The sequence below is a fragment of the Nomascus leucogenys genome, chromosome 2 (genome assembly GCF_006542625.1).
Source record: "Nomascus leucogenys isolate Asia chromosome 2, Asia_NLE_v1, whole genome shotgun sequence".
Classification (NCBI taxonomy): domain Eukaryota; kingdom Metazoa; phylum Chordata; class Mammalia; order Primates; family Hylobatidae; genus Nomascus; species Nomascus leucogenys.
In genome coordinates, this window is record NC_044382.1 from 77,579,737 (window position 1) to 77,601,792 (window position 22,056).

General features: G+C 48.0%; 1 protein-coding gene across 1 annotated transcript in view; it reads right to left on the reverse strand.

The window, feature by feature from the left end:
* The window catches only part of KIAA0556 (KIAA0556 ortholog), a 234,233-nt gene that overhangs the window by 162,366 nt on the left and 49,811 nt on the right, over positions 1-22,056 (reverse strand). The window contains exon 3 of the mRNA XM_030799359.1: positions 2,847-2,923. Within this exon, the coding sequence (XP_030655219.1) occupies positions 2,847-2,923 (77 nt within the window). The remainder of the gene's footprint in view (positions 1-2,846; positions 2,924-22,056) is intronic.

The following is a 22,056-nucleotide window of genomic DNA, read 5'->3' on the forward strand; positions in this document are numbered from 1 at the left end:
AACACTTGGATCTAGCTATGCCTGAGGCCAAGAGTATCATGATGAATTTCTTTTTTTTTTTTTTTGAGACAGTGTCTCACTCTATCACCCAGACTGGAGTGCAGTGGCATGATCATAGCTCACTGCAGTCTTGAATTCCTAGACTCAAGTGATCCTCCCACCTCAGCCTCCTAAGTAGTGAGTAGCTAGAACTATAGGTGGATGCCACCACACCTGGCTATTTAAAAAAATATTTTAGAGACGGGGTTTTGAAATTCTGGGCTCAAGCAATCCTCCTGCCTTAGCCTCTTGCATAGTTGGGGTTACAAGCAGAAGCCACCGTGCCCAGCTCGATGCTGGATTTCTTAATTCCATGAGCCAGTGTTTCCTAGCTGATTAAGTCCATTTACTTTGAGTTTCTGTCTCTTACAGCCAAAACATACTAACTAATACAGTCCATGTCTTCCTTATCACAATGCTTCCCTTTGCATTAACGGCAATGCCAGGCACTTAGAAGGTACTCAGTGAAATCCTGCTGAATGAATAAAAGAAAAATGTTGCCCTGTTTCTTATGGGAAGCTGTGTTCTAGGCAGATCTCTGCTCAGAACTCACTCCAATGATTACATCCCCCCTTCTCAGGTTACAGACAACCCAGATAAGCAGCCTGGGTTTTCATCTCCCTCAATGTCCAGGGTAAAGCTCAGAGGCAAGTTTTCTATCTGGTCCTATAACTAGATTTCCAAGTAAATTGCAGTTCTTCCCACAAAACCCCTCCTCACTTAACCTAGGGCCACTGGCAATCCAGCAGGTTTTTTTTTTCTCCTCTTGATTATTTATGACAACATCAAGCAAAACGTAGAGTCCAGCCCGGCTCCACCACTTTCTGGCTGTGAGACCTCAGGCAAGTTGCTCACTGCTCAGAGCCTCCACTTCCTTGCCTGTAAAATGGGTGCAGTTACTCTGCCCCATTGGGTAGTGTGCAGATAAAGTAAAATGATGGGTTGAGGTGCCTGGCATATGGCTGGCACTCTGCAAAAGGTGCCTTTGAGATTTCACTGACAATGGCTCAGGGGGATTCCCATTCTTCACAAGACTCCACTGGAAGGTGTTTCTTTCTAGCTCTACCTTCTAATTTCCTGTCATCATCACAGCTCCATCTTGGTGACAACATGTCCCCCCAAATTTTATGGCGACTCAGTTTTGATATAGCTTTTAATTGTCTTTGTGCTATAACCTTGTCTCTGGAAATTCTCATTTATACTATTGGCCAGTGCCTCTTTGATCGCACACTTATTGATCACCCAATTAATGAGAAACAATTTGTTCATAAGGAACTGTGACAGCCTCTCCCCAGACAAGTCACATGCAGATGATTAAACGATCACCCAGGTGTTCAGTGGCACCATCCAGTCTGCCAGAGATTGAATAAAAACATCCTGCTCCGTGGCATTAATGATGATGGAAACCCACGTCAGTCTCATCAGCACAAGCCTTCGCTGTTCTAGTTTGAGGTTGATGTGGGGATGGAGGGGGATGAGCACAGAGCTGCTGGGCACAGAGGACACTGTTGTGGCGTTTCTGGCTGGCCCTGGAGAGATTGTCTGTTCCCAAGATCTCTACCAGGGGTGGTGCTGCCTCAGTAGATGGGTATCTGGAAAGTGGGTGGGTGCTATCATAGATGGAATTTAGGGTCTTACTGAAATTTAGTAAAGGGGTTGGTGGGCAGGGATGCTAAACTCCTGCAATTCGTGAGATTACAAAAACTTGTCCCATGCAACATGCCACCAGGGCCCCTGTTGATAACACCGAGTCCAGTCAGTGAGACCAGAGCTGAAGTCGAATGCAGGATGACACCTCCCTACCCCAGACTCTGTTGTCTGCGAGACCCTAAGCCCACTCTGATAACACAGAGGCCCACATTCGTACCCATTCCCCTTTCTTCCCCTTTCTCCCACCAGTTCTGTGGGCCTGCATTGTTTTTCTGTTTGCTTTGTGCTTTAACTTGAATTCATTACCAATATTTTAAAACTCAGGAGATTTCACAGCCCAAATGCAGATCTCCAGCTTCTCTGGCAGACTTGGGAGGATCAGGACCCGGGGGGAACTGTGGTCTCACAGACAGCTGGCCTGGGCTGAGCAGCTTGGAGACAGGAGCTCAGGTACCCACTGTCCCACTGAGCCGGCTCCACTCACTGCCTGGCCACCCCCAGCATCTGAATTTGCAAATCCCCAGCTTATTGCAAAGTTTGAGGCCTGAAGACCAACTGCGGTGAACTGAAAATGAACTTCCTCAGCCCTACAAAGGAACCGAGGCAATGATGCCTCTTTCAAACCAGACCATGATGTTTTGACCTTGATCGCTACACACTGGACCTACTGCAAGCTTTTTCAAGAACAAGCACTCCAGAGACAAAATCAGTCCTACTTTAACTTCAAATGACTTATCGACCAACTTCAAACGCCAATGTAAAATGACTCAATTTTTGCATGACATGATTATAGGCTCAGATTTCAGGGACTGTCAAAGCCTGCACGTTCACAGACTGGGCTCTTCAGGTGGTTCTTGCACAAGCCCTGCCAAATCCGAGCCTTTTTTGACAACCTTATCTTCTCCCAGAACAGGAGCAGGGAGGGAAGAGATGGTACTTACACGTCGAACAGTTTGCTACAGCTCAGTTAAAAAATGCAATTAAATCAGTGAATGGAGAAATAGGAGCTAGGGTTGCAGATAATATTCTAAGCCTCTGAGTGGAGGGGGACTCTGCATCCCATTCCTATGTGAGACAGGGCCTGCCTGCTGTTAATAAATCTAAATAGATTTTTACTTGGCTAATATCAAGGGCTGCCGTCGAGCGGCTTCTCTTACCGGTTCCTCTGCTGAAGCAATATTAAATACTCATCATGTTTCTCATCAAAGTCTGTCACCATGTCCTTAGCGTAACCCTGAAATGAAGAAACAGAGCAGTGTGATATCGGAATGCAGGGAAGCACTGACTGAGAGCGCAGGTGCAGCACACACCGGCGCAGGAGGCTGAGAGGCGGAGGCTGCCCTTGACGAAGGCCCAGCTCCCCAGGCGCATCACTCCAGCGACCCAGAGCCCCAGAGACTGTCTGATGGCCCCACGGGTCTTAGGCATACACACCTTTAATCATCTATGAAAAGGAGAAGGTCAATTCCCGCCTCTTGTTACTGTTTGTTCCTCCCACGCCCTCTAAGATCAAGGGCTCTGAAATGATTTTGGCTGTACTATTTTCTCAACACTCATTATTTAGTTATCTCAATTGTCATAACCAGAGGCAACCCAAATCAGTTGTTTAAAAGGGGATCTTGGTGGGGCACAGTGGCTCATGCCTGTAAAACTAGCACTTTGGGAGGCTGAGGCGAGAGGATTGCTTGAGCCCAGGAGTTCCAGACTAGCCTGGGTAACCTAGGGAGACCTTATCTCTACAAATAATTTAAAAATTAGCCAGGCCTGGGTGGTGCATGCCTGTGGTCCCAGCTACTTGGGGGGCTGAAGGGGGAGGACTGCCTGAGTCTGGGAAGTTGAAGCTGCAGTGAGCCATGACTGCACCACTGCACTCCAGCCTGGGCAACAGAGTGTCTCAAAGAACAAAAAGGGGAGGTGAATCTTATTTTCCCCTTGCCATTTCAAGATAAATGTATGTTAATTATAAACAATGCAGTCATTACAGAAATCTACGACCCAGACTGGAGACCCTCTTGGAGTGGACATCTGTGGTTCTGTGTCTCCTCTTCTGCCAACAGGGCCCTGGGTTTCCATTGGGGAACTGCTCAGCCCCTTCTTGCAGTTCATTGGCTTCCTTAGATGACCTTGAAAGTGACTTTGTTCTTCTCTAGGTTCACATGACCTTGGCCTTGCCAATCAACATAGGGCTTCCCCCAGCCACAGTGATTTACCACTTTAGGGGTGAACCATGAACCGAGTCAGCCTCAGGACTTTGCTGATACCCTTGGAAAAAGAGCTGCTTTCTTCCCATTTGAATGCTGTGCCAATGAGATGCAGGCCTGGAACCGCCTGAGAATGAAGCTGATAAAAAAGACAGCAGATCCAAGAGATGCAGAGGCAGATTCCTAACGACATATTTTGAGTCCCTGGATTCACCTATGCCTAAAGAAGTATCCGGACAATTCAGTTATTGCCTTAGAAGTTTCAGCTGAGTTTCTGTCATTTGGAGGCAAAAGAATTTTAAGTAATACACTATAATCTGACCATCAGAGACAATCCCTGGTATAATTTATTACGGCTGGAGGAGAGTAACGTATAATAAACTACATATATTTAAAGTGATATATGCATGTACCAGTAAAACTGCTATTGTAATTTGATATATATATCTTCCTCCAGGTACTTTTGTTTATAATATACAAAGATACATATCTACACACAAACATGTATATACTCTTTAAAAAGCATTTTTTTTTTTTTTTTTAGTAGAGATGGCATCTCACTATGTTGCACAGGCTGGTTTCTAACTCCTGGGCTCAAGTGATCCTCCTGCCTTGGCCTCTCAAAGTGCTGGGATTATAGGCATGAGCCACTGCACTCAGCCCCATATACCCTTTTATTTCTTTTTTTTGTTGTTTTTGAGACAGAGTCCTGCTCTGTCACCCAGGCTGGAGTGCAGTGGCGCGATCTCAGTTCACTGAAACCTCCATCTCCCAGGTTCAAGCGATTCTCCTGCCTCAGACTCCGAAGTAGCTGGGACTACAGTCACCTGCCACCATGCCCAGCTAATTTTTGCATTTTTAGTAGAGACAGGGTTTCACCATGTTGGCCAGGCTGGTATCTTAACTCCTGGCCTCATGTAATCTACCTGCCTTGGCCTCCCAAACTGCTGGGATTACAAGTGTGAGCCACCGCGCCCGGCCTCATGTATTCTTTTAAACAAAAATAGGATCATACAATAAACAATGCTTTGCAATTTGCTTTTTCTTTTTCTTTTTTTCTTTGAAATGGAGTCTTGCTCTGTTGCCCAGGCTGAAGTGCAGTGGCACAATCTTGGCTCACTGCAACCTCCGCCTCCCAGATTCTCCTGCCTCAGCCTCCTGAGTAGCTGAGATCACAGGTGTGTGCCACCATGTGCAGCTAATTTTTATATTTTTAGTAGAGACAGGGTTTTACCATGTTGGCCAGTCTGGTCTTGAACTCCTGACCTCAGGTGGTCCTCCCACCTTGGCCTCCCAAAGTGTTGGTACTAAAGGCGTGAGCCACCACACTTGGCCAATTTGCTGTTTTTTAACTTTGTTGCCAAGGGGAGGATTAATGATACAATATCAGCTTGGTACTGGTCCCAAGTTATAGCAAGTTATGGGGATTAAGTTTTAAATGGCAAGTAGGGCATTTGTATCAGAAATGCAACTTGTGTGGGAACCTTAATGCTTATCCTGGGAAGAAAAGAGAGAGAAAAATATACATCTCTACCATTCTCTTCTTAACTTCTCAAAATCTGGCTTTAGCCCCATTATTCTACTAGAACCCTACCCAAGAGAGACCTAGGACCACCTTAACTTAATGCAATAGGTCTTCTCTCCATCCTTTTCAATTGCTCTGAGCCATGGGAAACTGCTCATCCATCATGCCAGCCCAAGTTGAGAATGATGGGCATTCCTTTTCTCTCTCTCATCCTCATCATAATCATTAAGATTCTCACTCCAGGCCGGGCTGAGGTGGGCCGATCACGAGGTCAGGAGATTGAGACCATCCCAACTAACATGGTGAAATCCCGTCTCTACTAAAAATACAAAAAATTAGTCAGGCATGGTGGTACATGTCTGTAGTCCCAGCTACTTGGGAGGCTGAGGCAGGAGAATCGCTTGAACCTGGGAGGCAGAGGTTGCAGTGAGCCAAGATCATGCCATTGCATTCCAGCCTGGGCAACAGAATGAGACTCTGTCTCAAAAAAATAAAAAAATAAAAAAATAAAATAATAATAATTAAAAAGATTCCCACTCCATTTCTTAAAAAAAAAAAAAAAAAGCCAGGTGTGGTGCATGCCTGTATTCCCAGCTGCTCGGGAGGCTGAGGCAGGAGGATGGCTTGAGTCTAGGAGTTCAAGGTTACAGTGAGCTACGATTGCACCACTGCACTGCAGCCTGGGCAACAGAGTGAGACCCTGTCTCTAAAAAACGTCCTACTTGCCAAATTCTCTTCCTCTGCATCTGCAGTGCTGAATGAGCCACTCTTCCCATGCAGCTTTCCGCCTGTGCCTTCTCTAGCTAGCCTTCACCCTGTGCCCTCAATTGTGGAAGGTCATTGTCTGCCTGAGTCTCCATTTCACCAGTCTTGGGTTTTTCTCCCTCCCATCTTCACTTTTCCCTCCAATTACGTGGAAAAGAGCCTTATGTGCAGCCCAGTCATGCCCAGTCCAGGGCTAACACCCTGATGCCCTTTCTCCTCCTATTCCCTGTAGGGCCCCAGGTTGTTGCCATCTGCTTCCCTCTTCCCCTGGAGCCTCTACTTTTCCTTCCCGACTTCCCTCTCTCTAGACCCACTCAGGAACAGGATGCTGTATCCTCATGTTCTCTCCTATTCTGACATCTCTGCAACCTCTGAGTTTCACTGGGACTTTCCTTCTGGCTAAGTTGGCCAATCATGAAGTAAGTAATAATAAAAAAGGGTGATATAATGAAATTATAAGAAATTAAAACAAAAACAAAAACAAGGCCGGGCATGCACATGCCTGTAATCTCAGTGCTCTGGGTGGCTGACGCGGGAGGATTGCTTCAGGCCAGGAGTTTGAGACCAGTCTGGGCAACACAGCAAGACCCTGTCTCTTACAAATAAAAATTAAAAAATAGCAGGGTGTGGCCAGGGACAGTGGCTGATGCCTATAATCCCAGCACTTTGGGAGGCTGAGGCAGGTGGATCACCTGAGATCAGGAGCTCAAGACCAGCCTGGACAACATGGTAAAACCCCATCTCAACTAAAAATACAAAAAATTAGCTGGGTGAGGTGGCAGGCACTTGTAATTCCAGCTACTTTGGAGGCTGAGGCAGGAGAATCGCTTGAACCCGGGGGTTGGAGGTTGCAGTGAGCTGAGATAGCACCACTGCACTCCAGCCTGGGCAACACAGCAAGACTCTGTCTTGGAAAAAAAATAATAACTGGTGTGGTGGTGCATGCCTGTAGTCCTAGCTATGTGGGAGGCTGAGGAGGAGGGTTGCTTGAGTCCAGGAGTTCAAGGTTACAGTGAGCTATGATTGTGTCACTGCACTGCAGCTGGGGCAACAGGGTGAGACCCTGTCTCTCTAAAAAACCCGATAAACAACAACAAAAAACAAACTAGCTTTCCTGGCTTCTGGAGGTGCCTACAGAGGCTACTCTGTCCTCCCCTAAGCCTGAGTCCTGTCTCATCCTGAGTGCAAGAAAAGCGCAGGAGGCCTCAGCCCTCGGGAGAGCTGGCTTTCAGGAGAGTGGGTCTGGGGAGGATTCTCGCCTTCTTCCAGAATAATAACACATAAATTGTGCAAACAGTTTACCCAGCATTTCCATATACACGATTCTCCTTTGATCCTCATAGAAGCCCTTGAAGTAGTGATTATTACCCCATTTAAGATACAAGGAAACCCTCCCATGCATCTTCCCAGAACACAGATGCTGCTCCATGGCAATTTACATAACCATTTTGAAACATTAAAATGACTGTTGACATATTATGGGTATGGCATGAAACAGTGGATGACCTTTTTAGATGAAATATGGGACTTCAAAGAAATCTCAGCTTTTGCTGGCTGCCCTGGGCTTTCACCTCAAACTCTCCGGGGAATGCATCGATCCTCCTTTGCCAGGAGGGAGATGTCATCAGAAAGACTCGAGAAACTGGAACATCCATCCATCTCCACTTCTTAAATGCTGATGTGCCTACAAATCACCTAGGGATCGTGGTGAAATGCAGATTCTTTTTTTTTCTTTTTGAGATAAGGTCTCACTCTGTCTCCCAGGCTGGAGTGCGGTGGTGCGATTTCGGCTCACTGCAGCCTCAACTTCCTGGGCTCAAACTATCCTCCCACCTCAGCCTCACGAGTAGCTGGAACTATAGGCAGGTGCCAATACATGGCTAATTTTTTTCTTTTTTCTTTTTCTTTTTTTTTTTTTGTATTTTTTGTAGAGACGTGGTTTTGTCGTGTTGCCCAGGCTGGTCTCGGACTCCTGAGCTCAAGTGACCCACTTGCCTCAGCCTCCCAAAGTTCTTAGATTATAGGCGTGCGCCAGTGTGCCTCCATGCCCCAGATTCTTTTTTTTTTTTTTTTTTTGAGACAGTGTCTCACTATGTTGCCCAGGTTGGTCTCAAACTCCTGGCCTCAACTGATCCTCCCACTTCAGCCTCCTGAGTAGCTGAGACTACAGGCATGTAGCACCGTGCCTGCTTTGAAATGCAGATTCTGACTCAGTAGGACTGGGAAGTGCCCAAGTCTGCATTTCTTTTTTTTTTTCTTTTTGAGAAGGAGTCTTGTCCTGTTGCCCAGGCTGGAGTTCAGTGGTGCGATCTTGGCTCACTGCAACCTCCGCCTCCTGGGTTCAAGCGATTCTCCTGTCTTGGCCTCCCAAGTAGCTGGGATTACAGGCATGCACCACCTTGCTTGGATAATTTTTGTATTTTTACTAGAGATGGGGTTTCACCATGTTGGCCAGGCTGGTCTCGAACTCCTGACCTCAGGTGATCCACCTGCCTCGACCTCCCAAAGTGTTGGGATTACAAGCGTGAGCTACCGCACCTGGCCCCAAGTCTGCATTTCTAATGAGCTCCCAGGTAATGCCCATGGCCCACACTTTGGGTAGCAAGGCCCTAGACTAGTCAACTTTATTTCCCACCATTCATAACACCCCCAGCTCCAGTCATATGGTCTCTGAACTTGAGCTGGGAGGTACATGGGCTCTGCAGTCCAGCCTGGTTCTGTGTCACAAGGTTGCCACCTAGTTTCTTTACCTATAAGATGGGGTGATGCCTGTACCTATTGTCTGGTGGAACTTTTCTTTCCCTCACAGGGTTAAGTGAACTGGATGCAGTAACAGTGGAAAGGATTTAGCATAGTACCTGGCACTTACAAAGTTCTCAATGAACATTAGTTATAAGTGCATTTATGGAACTCCATTTCCAAAACAGCACCATACGAGTCCCACTCCGCCCCATTCTCACTCCTAACTTGATATCTTAATCATTCTATTCCCTTTTCCAGAAAACCACTCGGCCCCCTCCAGCCTCCACTCCCAGACTCTCCAAGGGCCAGCTCAGTTCCCAAAGTCCCCATGAAGGCTTCCCTTGCCATTCTCTCCCCTACTCACTTCAGTTCCTTCTGAAAGCCTGCAATTAGTATTAAATTATATACAATACGGTGTGAAATCAGATATAATTAAGTGCTAAGTTGTTAGCATTTAACTACATATACTACTCACTAATTATCTGGGGATTTGGAGGTGTGGGTGTGAGCCCTGAATTCTGCTGTTTATCTCATCTGAGCCTCAGTTTCCTTGTCTGCAAAAAGGGAATACTGATAAGGTCTACCTCACAGGGCTGCTATATGGATAAACTAGGATTAAAGTGGAAGTAATTTGGGATCATTTTCTTTCTTGCTCATCTTGGCTCCCCAGTCAGATTATAAATTCCTGGAAGGCAGACCCATGATACAGGGAAGGAGACAAAGTTTCGCCTGAGTGCCTAGAGGCCTGGGCTCCAGTCCTGGCTTCACCGCTGTCCAGCTCTGTGACAATAATTGCTAAGGTTGACTTAGCACTTACTATGCACCAGGCAAGATTATACCCCTTTTCGTGCCTAATTCAGTTAACCCTCGTTGTGCTGAGGCTTTATTTTCTTGCCTACAAAATGGATGTATGAATACTTAAGGCACCCAGCAAAGGTGTGAAAACCCTGAAAAAATGCCAAGTTCATCTTCATTGTTTCTCAGTAAACATTTATCAAGGGCTTACTGTGTGGCTGGCCCCCTTTCATATGCGATCAAGGCTTAACAAAAGCTCCGACCCAGTGTATATTCAGATACCAACTTGTGTGTATAGACTCTGTAAACCCCGAATAGCTGAGATAGGTCTCAGTTAATTGAGAGTTTCTTTTGCCAAGGTTGAGGACGCGCACCCATGATGCAGCCTCAGGAGGTCCTGACGACATCTGCCCAAGGTGGTCAGAGCACAGTTTGGTTTTATACATTTTAGGGAGACATGAGACATCAATCAACATATGTAAGATGAATATTGGTTCGGTCCGCAAAAGGCAGGACAACTCGAAGCAAAGGTGGGACAACTGGAAGCAGAGAGGGGGCTTCCAGGTCATAGGTAGATAAGAGACAAATGGTTGCATTCTTTTGAGTTTCTGATGAGCCTCTCCAAAGGAGGCAATCAGATATGCATTTAGCTCAGTGAGCAGACGGGTGACTTTGAGTAGAATGGGAGGCAGGTTTGCTCTAAGCAGCTCCCAGGTTGACTTTTCCCTTTAGTTTAGTGATTTGGGGGCCTCAAGATTTATTTTCCTTTCACAACTGTAATCAACTGCTGGTTGTTGGTTGGGGGTGCTGGACTGAACAGCCCCCAATCATGTGTGCAGTGTGAATCGTGCCCCCGATGTTGTACAAAAGTGGGCTGCAACTGCAACCAGTCAAGCAACCACACACTGTCTAGGGATCCCTGCAGGGGGTCCCGAGAACACCCATTTAATTGCATGCACAAGCGTGTTCTTGGAAGAGTCCATAACTTTCATCAGATTATCAAAGGCACCTAGGCCCCTCCCAAAGGACAGAATTATAATAAAATACACAAAATGCAATGCCAAGTGTCTCAATTAGATCCCCAGGAAGGTCTCTCCAATCCTTGGAGTCATCTTCAAAGCCCCAGTCTGTCTCCCATCCCACATCTAACCCATCAGCTCCACATGAAAACTACTGCATAACCAGAATCTGACCATTTCTCCCTGCTTTCCTCCTTCAAGACTTAACCCACTGGCCAACATGGTGAAACCTCATCTCTACTAAAAATACAAAAATTAGCTGGGCATGGTGGCGCATGCTTGTAATCCCAGCTACACGGGAGGCTGAGGCAGGAGAATCACTTGAACCCAGGAGGTGGAGGTTGCAGTGAGCTGACATCATGCCACTGTACTCCAGCCTGGCAACAGAGCAAGATTCCAGCTCAAAAAAAAAAAAAAAAAAAAAAGAAAAGAAAAAGACTTGGCCGGGCGCGGTGGCTCATGCCTGTAATTCCAGCACTTTGGGAGGCTGAGGCGGGTGGATCATGAGGTCAGGAGATCGAGACCACCCTGGCTAACACACTGAAACTCCGTCTCTACTAAAAATGCAAAAAATTAACCGGGCATGGTGGTGGGCGCCTGTAGTCCCAGCTACTCGGGAGGCTGAGGCAGAAGAATGGTGTGAACCTGGGAGGTGGAGCTTGCAGTGAGCTGAGATCGTGCCACTGCACTTCAGCCTGGGCGACAGAGCGAGACTCCATCTCAAAAAAAAGAGACTTAACTCAGATATTCCCTTCTCAGTGACGTCTCCCCTGACCACCATAGTGAAACTTGCAAAGAGTGCATACACTGCATGCCCCCTCTCCTGCATCCCTCCCTGTGCTAACACACGTCTAATTTATTTTACTTATTACACCTTTTATTTACTGGGGTGTCCTTGCACTAGAATGAGAATTCTATGAAGGCAGACAGCTTTGTCTAGTTTGTTCATTGTGCATTCCAATGAAACTGTTGAGTGAATGAATCCATGAGGACACATTTGAGCAGGGATCTGAAAGTTGAAATGTTACCTGGGCAACAAGGAAAGGGAAGGGCATTCCAAGCAGCAGGACCAGCCTGAACAAAGGTTTGGGGGTATGAAGAAACATGAAATGTTCATGGACGGGCCAGAGGATGCCTGAAAAGCTGGACCCCAGTCACCTGAAGCATTGGCTTGTCACTCATAAACGATCCCTCGGTTAGGATGTGGCGCTTGCAGGGAGATAAGGGAGAATCAAGAATTGGCTAGATTGTCAGATGCTGAGGAGATGCAAGTGACCTACAGCAGAGGGTCCAAGGAGTTTGGATGTGACACAAAAGCAGAGTCTCAATGTCCTTATTGGTATCCTTGTCTTTATCCCCAATGCTGGCCCTGGAGAGGGCACAGAATTTTATCAAGGACTGTCTTTACAAAAGTGTTTTTTAAAAATTAGCTGGGTGTGGGAGTGTGAGGCTGTAGTCCCAGCTACTTGGGAGGCTGAGGTGGCAGGATAGCTTGAGCCCAGGAGCTCAAGGCTACAGTGAGCTATGACCGTGCCACCACACTCCAGCCTGGGCAACAGAGCGAGACCCTTTCTCTAAGGAAAAAAAAATTCCTACCAAGAGTTAGGCACTGTAGAGGTAAGGGAGAAGTTAGGACTGTGGTTTGAGATCAGCCTGGGCAACATAGCAGGACCCCATCTCTACAAAAATACAAAAAAAAAAAAAAAAAGATTCACCAGTCATGGTGGCGTGCACCTGTAGTCCCAGCTACTTGGGAGGCTGAGGTGAGGGATGGCTTGAGTCCAGGAGGTTGAGGCTGCAGTGAGCTATGATTGCACCACTGCACTCCATCCAGCCTGGGTGACAGAGCAAGACGCTGTCTCAAAAAAAAAAAGAATTTTACCAATGGCCATGTTATTAATTTTCTCTAGGGGAAAAAAAACTGGAATTGGAATGAAATGCCAAGAATCAGTTATACTTAAAGACAGTCCATATTTCAAGGATCACGTATTCCTCTGAGGCTAGCATATTGGAATTCTCCTCAACAGGGTTGATTAGTGAATGCAGAAGCCTGAGCTGCATTCAGGAGCAGCTGAGAGTGCAGTGTTAGTTTCTAGGGCTTGAGAATGCCGGATACCCAACTGTGCTGACTGCAGGTCTCACCAGAGAACCATCACTTAGACGGGATAACATTGAGACCATGAAGCCACTGTTTGTGGCCGGGCGCAGTGGCTCACGCCTATAATCCCAGCACTTTGGGAGGCGGGTGGACCACTTGAGGCCAGGAGTTCGAGGTCAGTCTGGCCAACATGGTGAAACCCTATCTCTATTGAAAATATAAAAATTAGCCAGGCATGGTGGTTAGCGCCATGCAGGACTGTAATCCCAGCTATTCGGGAGGCTGAGGCAGAAGAATGGCTTGAACCTGGGAGATGGAGGTTGTGGTGAGCTGAGATCGTGCCACTGCACTCCAGCCTGGGTGACAGAGTGAGGTTCCATCTCAAAAAAAAAAAAAAAAAAAAAAAAAAAGACTGACTGTCTGGGGTCACAGAGCTCTTCCACACCCCCAAGTCACTCGATTCCCCGCTGCCTCCCTGTAGGCTCCACATCCTAACTAAAGGACGAGTTATGGGTGACAAGCTGATGCTTGAAGTTACTGGGGTCCAGCTTTTCAGGCATCCTTTACTGCTGTTTATCAATGCTGTCTGTGGGTGCTCATTTAACGCATGCAGCAATCCTATGCTCTAAGATCCTTATGCCCATTCTACAGAGGAGGAAATGGAGGCCTTGAAAGCTGAAGCAAATTGCCTGAAGGTCTCAGAGCCTCTAAGTGGAGACAGCAGACAACCCTTGTTTATGTGGCACCAGCATCCATTCCTGTTCTGGGTATAACACCTTGATTTTCCTCTAGGAAACCACCTTTCATCCACTCTCGGTCCATGTGGCGTGGGTGGAAATAACACTTCTAACACTGCAAGGGAAAGCAAGTGCTGCAGGCCCGGCCAGTGCATTCCATCTCCCCGGCCATGTGATGGTTCATGGCTAGGTGTGCTTCCCAAGCTATGCCTCCCAAAGACCCTCCTGGAAAAGTCCTCATCTCTCCTCCTCTACAATTATTAGTGATATGAGCCAGGGCTAATAGGCAAGGGAGGAAGACGTCATTTCTTCACACACAAAGGAAGGAGTCATTTTACCAACTTCTTAGGTTCACCATTATGAGCATCCCTAAATGTTCCATGGAAAAATCTGCCCAAGATGCCAGGCACGGTGGCTCATCCCTATAATCCCAGCACTTTGGGAAGCTGAGGTGGGAGGATTGCTTGAGACCAGCCTGGGCAACATAGTGAGATCCCACTTCTACCAAAAAAAAGAGAAAAATCTGTCCAAGAGTGATGATACCAACATAGAGACAGCAGAATGGAGGACAGTAAGAGACAGGCCAAATAGCAACCAGATCCTTTAATGGTGGTTAATCCACCATATCCAGCCATGCCCGAAATCAGCACTAACCTTTTAGTCACTTGAGTGAATACATCCCTTTCTTTCCTTGGGCCAGTTTGAAGTGTGTGTGTGTGTGTGTGTGTGTGTGTGTGTGTGTGTGTGTATGAGAGAGATTTATACCAGAGTGGGTACTGGGTGGTACAGTGATAGAACAAATACTAGATGGTATCTGAATCCAAAGTCCCTGCCATGTCTAAGGGCTCAGAGAAGCATTTCATAGAGGACTAAATGATACCTTGATGAATGCTCCAATGGCCCTAAGCCCACAAGAAGAGATGATCCAAATGTATCTTACAGTACAAAACTCATAGCCTTCCTTCAAAACCCACCCCAACTGCCAGCTCCTCTATTCCCCCAGTGAGTCTGTGTCCCAGCGCTGTGTAGCCCATCCTCAGTGCATATGAGTTAAATGAGAAAGTATTTGAGCCTGCTTCTTTTTTTCATTTTTTTTGAGACAGAGTCTCGCACTGTTGCCCAGGCTGGAGTGCAGTGGCACGATCTCAGTTCACTGCAACCTCCACCTCCCAGGTTCAAGCAATTCTCCTGCCTCAGCCTCCCCAGTAGCTGGGACTACAGGCGTCCACCATCGCCTCTAACTATTTTTTTTACTTTTAGTAGAGACAAGGTTTTGTCATGTTGGCCAGGCTAGTCTTGAACTCCTGAACTCAAGTGATCCACCCTCCTTGGCCTCCCAAAGTGCTGGGATTACAGGCGTGAGCCACTGCACCTGGCCTGAGCCTACTTTTGACTGCATTTGCTAACATATCAGTTATATTCCCATCCTCAAAAACAGAGCAATAAATATACTCTGCAGTCAATGCACCCATCACACCAGCAGAAGCCAAGCAACAAAGACCTAAAGCGACGGTTGATACTGCCCCCTAGAGGTGGAATGAAACAGCACAAAACACTGCAGCAAACATTTGAGTGTCTCATGCCCTAGGATAGGTGTCCTAACAAAATATTACATCCTACGCGCACACCAGATGGATAATCAAAGGGAGCGTTTGGGCTATTTTTCGAATACCTTAGAGTTACATTTATTACTACCCTACCTGCTATATACCATTCTTTATTGCTACCAATACGTACCTTGAGATTTTCTACTTAGTCTCAGGTTTTATAGACTATCAAGGCAGATCCAGAATCTAGGACCCTAGGACACAGTTATGGTGTATTTTTATAAAAATGTTTTTCTTACATAGCTATCTAAAACATCATTTTCAATCCATGTCCAGCGGAAAATAAAGAGCATTTCTTTTTATTCTCAGAAAAGTTTTCTTCTAAAATTGCAAGGTGTTATTTATCAATTATCTTTCAGACTCACAAAGATAGAGAGATTAAAAAATCTTGAGGTCAGGTGTGGTGGCTCACACCTATAATCCCAGCACTTTGAGAGGCCATGGCAGGTGGATCACTTGAGGTCAGGAGTTCGAGACCAGCCTGGCCAACATGGTGAAACCCCATCTCTACTTAAAAAAACATAAAAAATTTGCTGGGCATGGTGGCACATGCTTGTAATCCCAGCTACTCAGGAGGCTGAGGCAGGAGAATTGCTTGAACCCGGGAGGCAGAGGTTGCAGTGAGCTGAGATCACGCCACTGCACTCCAGCCTGCACAACAGAACAAGACTCCATCTCAAAAAAACAAACAACAACAACAACAACAGCAACAAAAACTTGAATGAGTTTACTTTAAAAAGGAAAGTTTATATTAATGCCATAAATGGAAAATAATTATTGCTTGCCAGAAGGTAACCATAGACATAAATACAGACCTACTAAAAGAGAAAATGTTTACTTGCCACCTACAAGGTGGCAGAGGTAGGCAAAACACACACTGGGAAACACAGAGCCAAAACTTCCACATTCAAACAACCCTGGGAGGTGGGTGGCGTCTACTTTATTTCACACAATGATGCATTTCTTCAATATTGGCTGAACACTTCCCCTGGCTGGGCCCTGAACTAGTCTCTGGAGATACAACAGTGAGCCCAGCAAAGTCTCTACTACCACAGAGTTCACATTCTAGCGAAAGGAAGACAGACGATTTACAAAAAAGTAAAACAGCCGAGTGCAGTGACTCACAAGTGTAATCCCAGCACTTTGGGAGGCTGAGGCCGGAGGATCACTTGCGCCCAGGAGCTCAAGACCAGCCTGGGCAACACAGTGAGACCCTGTCTATACTAAAAATTTTAAAAAGTAGCTGGGCGTGGTGGTGTGTGCCTGCAGTCCAAGCTACTTCAGAGGCTGAGTTGGGAGGATTGCTTGAGTCCAGCAATTCAAACCAGCCTGGGTAACACAGTGAGACTCTATCTCACTAAAAATTTTAAAAAGTAGCTAGGCATGATGGCATGTGCCTGTAGTCCCAGCTACTTGGGAGGCTGAGGCGAGAGGATCGCTTGAGCCCAGGAGATTGAGGCTACAATGAGCTGTGACTGCACCACTCTACTCCAGCCTGGGTGACAGAGTGAGACCCCGTTTCAATCAATCAATTTTTAAAATTAAAATATATTGTATGTCACCTGACAATAAGTGCTATGGAGAATAGAAAGTGGGAAGGGTGGCCAGGCGCAGTGGCTCATGCCTGTATTCCCAAAACTTTGGGAGGCCGAGGCAGGCGGAGTGCCTGAGGTCAGGAGTTCGAGACCAGCCTAGCCAATGTTGTGAAACCCAGTCTCTACTCAAAATACAAAAATTAGCCAGGCGTGGTGGCACGTGCCTATAATCCCAGCTACTTGGGAGGCTGAGGCAGGAGAATTGCTTGAACCTGGGAGGCGGAGGTTGCAGTGAGCCGAGATCGTGTCATTGCAGTCCAGCCTAGGCGACAGAGGGACACTCTATCAAAAAAAAAAAAAAAAAAAAGGAAGTGGGAAGCGCTGTAATCTCAGAACTTTGGGAGGCCAAGGTAGGAAGATCACTTGAGCCCAAAAGTTGGAGACCAACCTGGGCAACATCATAGTGAGATGCCATCTCTAAAAAAGAAGAAAGTAGGAAGGGGCAGAAGAGTGTAGGAGGAAGGGGAGGGGCTCCCTCTTCCCTTCACTGCAGTTGGGGGTGGTAGGGCTCAGGGCTCCAAGAGGGCCTCTCTGGGGAGGTGCACCCTGAGGGTAAAATCACCTTTGTAAGAATTATACTAGAGAGAAAATTCTGAACATAACCAATTCTATCTTGCCTTTCACCTCCAAACTGCCCTTGGTCATTCCTGGGCGTGTGCCAAGCTAACTTTGAGAAAATTTAGTTTATTGTTTAAATAATAATAGCCCTTCCCAAAACTAAATCGCCTTTGTAAAACTAATGAAAGGCCACCAGGTTAGGAGGATGAAAGGGGCCTGAATTCTGCTAAAATCTAGGCATAGTTCAATGATTGCCAGCCATCATTCCAGAGGTCACTAGATTTGCAACTTCCCCAAGTACTCTGGCAGATCCTGATTGTGGATCCTGAATGGTCTTCTGAGATGTCTTTTCAGGCTTTTGTATTTCTGACAACCAGATGGCCCAAGCCACACCCCTCTGATTACACCTTCCAACCAATCAAGGCACCCAGACCCTAGCTCCCTGCTCACCAAACTATCCTTGAAAAGCCCTGGCCTCAGCTGGGTGCCGTGGCTCATGCCTGTAATCCCAGCACTTTGGGAGGCAGAGGTGAGAGGATCACTTTGAGCCCAGGAGTTTAATACAAGCCTGGCCAAAATGACGAAACCCTGTTTCTACTAAAAATACAAAAATTAGCCGGGCATGGTGGTGGGCGCCTGTAATCACAGCTACTCGGGAGGCTGAGGCAGAAGAATCACTTGAACCCAGGAGAACGAGGTTGCAATGAGCCGAGCTCGCGCCACTGCACTCCAGCTTGGGTGATAGAGCGAGAATCCGTTTCAAAAAAAAAAAAAGAAGAAGAAAAAACACCCCCAAAAACTCTAGCCTCCAGCTTTTTAGGAAGGCTGATTTGAGTAATCATAAAACTCTGGTCTGCTGTCTAGCTGGCTCTACATGTATTAAACTCTGTTTCTGTTTAAAGTCCCCTGTTTTGATAAATTGGCTGTATCTGGGCAGCAGGCAGAATGAACCCGTTAGGCAGTTACAAGGGTATCGGGATAAAAGGGGCTTCCAGATGGCAGGAACAGCGAGTGCAGAGGCCAGGAGGCTCAGCACATTTAGGGAAGAGCTCAGAGGCCAGTGTGGCCGGAACAGACTGAACAAGGCAGGGGAGTGGGAGGAGATGGGGTGGGACAGACCCTGAGGCTGCCAGGCCTTGCAAACTCTGGCCTGATGCTGAGGTGGCCGGGAAGCTACTGGAGGGCTTGGGGCAGACCTGACATCCTCTCAACTGGATTTTAAGCGAGTCCTGAGTTGAGAAGGGCTGAGGGAGGCTCAGAAGGCTTCCACAAGGCCTGCAGGTAGAAGGGTTGAGGCTGCCCCTACCCTCCTTGCCTGAGGACAGCCCGGGAGTGGGCTCAGGTCTGGGGCAGCATAAACAGCTTCTAATAATTGAGAAGAGAGGCAAGCTGCTTTCGCCCTCCCAGGCTGGTGCTGTTAGTGGAATTGATTTAGGGCCACTTTTACCTGTCAGAACCTCTCAATCCTGCAGGACTGGCCACCGGGCCTGATGGGAGGAGAAAGGCAGCCACCCTCTGCCAACCTCTGCCTCCATCCACCTGATTTCCATCCCAGAACTTTTCCTTCTAATGAAATGAACCTCCCAACGCAGGGCATCTATCACCGCCAGCCCAGCAGGCAGGGCTGTCTGAGCAGATGCTCATTCCCCCACACCCCGGGGCTGCCGCCGGCCCCCTGAAGAGGGGAGGGCACTCTCTTCCTATTGATCCGACACATATTCTTTGGGCATCGGGGAAGGGCCAGAGATAGACAGACAAGTGTAATCTGGCCTTGCCACCCTCCTTGACCTCATTTTCACCTTCATCCTAATAGCCACGTGGTACTTCTGGCTGTTTCTCAAGGTCATTGCCAGCCGGGCACAGTGGTTCATGCCTGTAATCCCAGCACTTTGGGAGGCCAAAGCAGGAGGATCACTTGAGCCCAGGAGTTCGAGGTCAGCCTGGGAAGTATCTCGAGAGCACCCTCCCCTCTCCCCCGCCTCATCTCTATAATAAGTAAATAAATAAAGGTCATTGCCCTTGCTGTTCCCCCTGCCTGCAATGTTTCCCTCCTCGCTCAAGGGTAAGCTTGTTTAGTAGCATCCCCTCTTCCAGGGGCCTCTCCCAACAACCTCTGTCCCTGTCTGCCTCCTCACCCAGTAGCACCTCTCACTCTCTGAAAGCATCTCTGTTCATTTATACAGATTGGAGAGGATGGCCTCCCCAATCAGGACGCCAGACCCACGAGAGCAGAGACAATGCCAGCTTGCTCACTGCTGTATCTCCCAGTTCCTGGCATGCACAAGGAGCTTATAAAGGATTTGCAGAAAGGAGAGAATGAGGAGGAACAGAAGGAAAGGGAGGAAGACAAAAATCTGTGGCCTCAAGGAACCTGGAGTAGAGAGGTGGAAACGTAACAATTGCTCCAGTGCAGTGCAGCAGGTGCTATCAAGAGGAGGCACCTGAGGCTAGGTGCAGTGGCTCACTCCTATAATCTCAGCACTTTGGGAGGCTGAGGCGGGTGGATCACCTGAGGTCAGGAGTTCGAGACCAGCCTGGCCAACATGGAAACCCTGTCTCTACTAAAAAAAAAATACAAAAAATTAGCTGGGTGTGGTGGTGTGTGCCTGTAATCCCAGCTACTTGGGAGGCTGAGGCTGGAGAATCGCTTGAATCCGGGAGGCAGAGGTTGTGGTAAGCCGAGATTGCGCCACTGCACACTCCTGCCTGGGCAACAAGAGTGAAATTCCATCTAAGAAAAAAAAAAGAGGAGGCACCTGTGCCACAAGGGCAGTGGGTGGTGGAGTGGAGGGGGCCTGGCATTACTGGCGGGGCTGGGTGGGCTCTGCAGAAGAGAAAACAAGCCACCGAATTGTAAAAGAGCTCACCAGGAGAACGGGGGATGGTGGGGCAGGGGCCAGAAGGGAACAGTGTTTGTAAAAGCAGATGCCAGGAGACTCCAGGAACCTGTCTTGGGCTGGGGTGGAGAGGGATCAAAGCCTGTTGGCTGATCCCAGGAGATAGCTAGAGAGTCTTGGCTTCTGACATCCCAGGCCTGCTTAAGGGCAAAGCCTGTTCGTGCTAACGGCAGGTGCTGAAATATCACTCTCAAGTGTAGGGCAGTGCGGTGGGGTTCATGGGCCTCTCTCACACATACTGCAGTCAAGATTTTTACCATGTGAGACAATGTTCATCTAGGAATTTAAAGACGACAGTAAATGCTCATTCTGTCTGACCCTGGTCTCCTCCCTGACCATGTGGGACTGCGTTCCTTTCCCTCCTCCCTCCTCACCGCACTTCTTTCCTACCTTCTTCCAGATTTACTAAACACCTCCTAATCCATGCCAGGGCATGTCCCCAGCCTCATGGAGTTGGTGGTCTAGTGAGGAAGACAGATTTTAATCAAATGACCTACCAAATGTGTGACGTCAGCGCTCGGAAGGTGGGGGAGGCAGGGGCGATGAGTGGTTTTAAAAGTGGGGCAGGTGAAGCTTCGCTGCAGAGGACAACAGAACCAAAACCTGAAGGATGAACGGGTTAATTGTGGAGGAGAGGGGAGAGTGCTCAAAGCAAAGTGGAGGTGTGTTAAGGCAGCAGACGCACATGACCACAGAGCAGAAGGGACAAGGCAGGCACGTAGGACACAGACTGACATGGGACTGAGCTGGATGGACCACAAACACCGCGTGCCCACGGCAGGAGTTCTGCCCTGAGACTCAGACCACTGGGAAGCCACATGGTGCTCCTGGAGCAGACAGCGGAAGTTGGAGTAAGAAAGGGGTTGAGTGGCAGAGAATGGGTGCCAGGTTGCAGGTGAGAGGTTACTGCAGGTGCTCAGATGAGAGGTGTCAGCCACGTGGAGGGTCAGTGAGGAGAGGCTTCCAAGGTGAAGGCACAGGACTTGGTGACAGGCTGGAAAGAAGAGACGACGGAGAGGGTCTATCGAGGATGATTCCAGGGTTTCTGGCCTGCATCATTGGAGGGACGGGGCACCATTCATGGAGCGAAGGCTGGAGGGAGAGCAGGTCTGAGTGTGGCCTGGCGTATGAATGCAATCTGCTCTCCCCACTCTCCTGACCTCATTCCCACCTTCCCAACCCCCATCTCAATAGCCACGCAGCCCTTCTGGCTGCTTCTCAAGGTCATTGCCCTTGTGTTGACTGCCCTTGCGAGGTCACTGCCTCACCTTGAGGAGTCTTCGAAGCATCCAGAGGAGCAGTTTCTGGTGTACGGGTTCGGAGTTTAGGGCTTCGAGGCACAGTTAAGGTCCACTTCCTCCTTGCTGGCCTCCATCCCAGGCTGGCTTCTCCACTCCCTCAGCTGTGTTCCTGAAGCATTTCCACACACCCCTCACTGAAGCATTATCAAAGGCAGTGGCTATGGGCTTTGCATGGGCAGCGGGTGTTGGGCTGCGGGACCCAGATCGTTCACATGCCCCAGCTGCTGGAAGTGTGGATGGCTGGTGGCTTACAGCTGTATCCCTTCCCAGGAAGAAATCCATCCTTCCCAAGGTTATGCCAGATCTCTGATGTTGGTTGATGCCAAAGGTGCAAAGACCCCAGCTCCTTGTCTCAACTGGGACATCTCTGAAGGGCCATTTGTTTCCACCCAGGATCTGTGGGCTCCCCAAGGCCTGCACTGCACAACTCCTCCTTCTGCCCAAGCCTGCTGCCCTTGCCCCGCACAGGTGTCATCCAAGAGCCCTCCCAATAAACCCCTGCATGTGTATCTCCTGCTCAGAGTCTG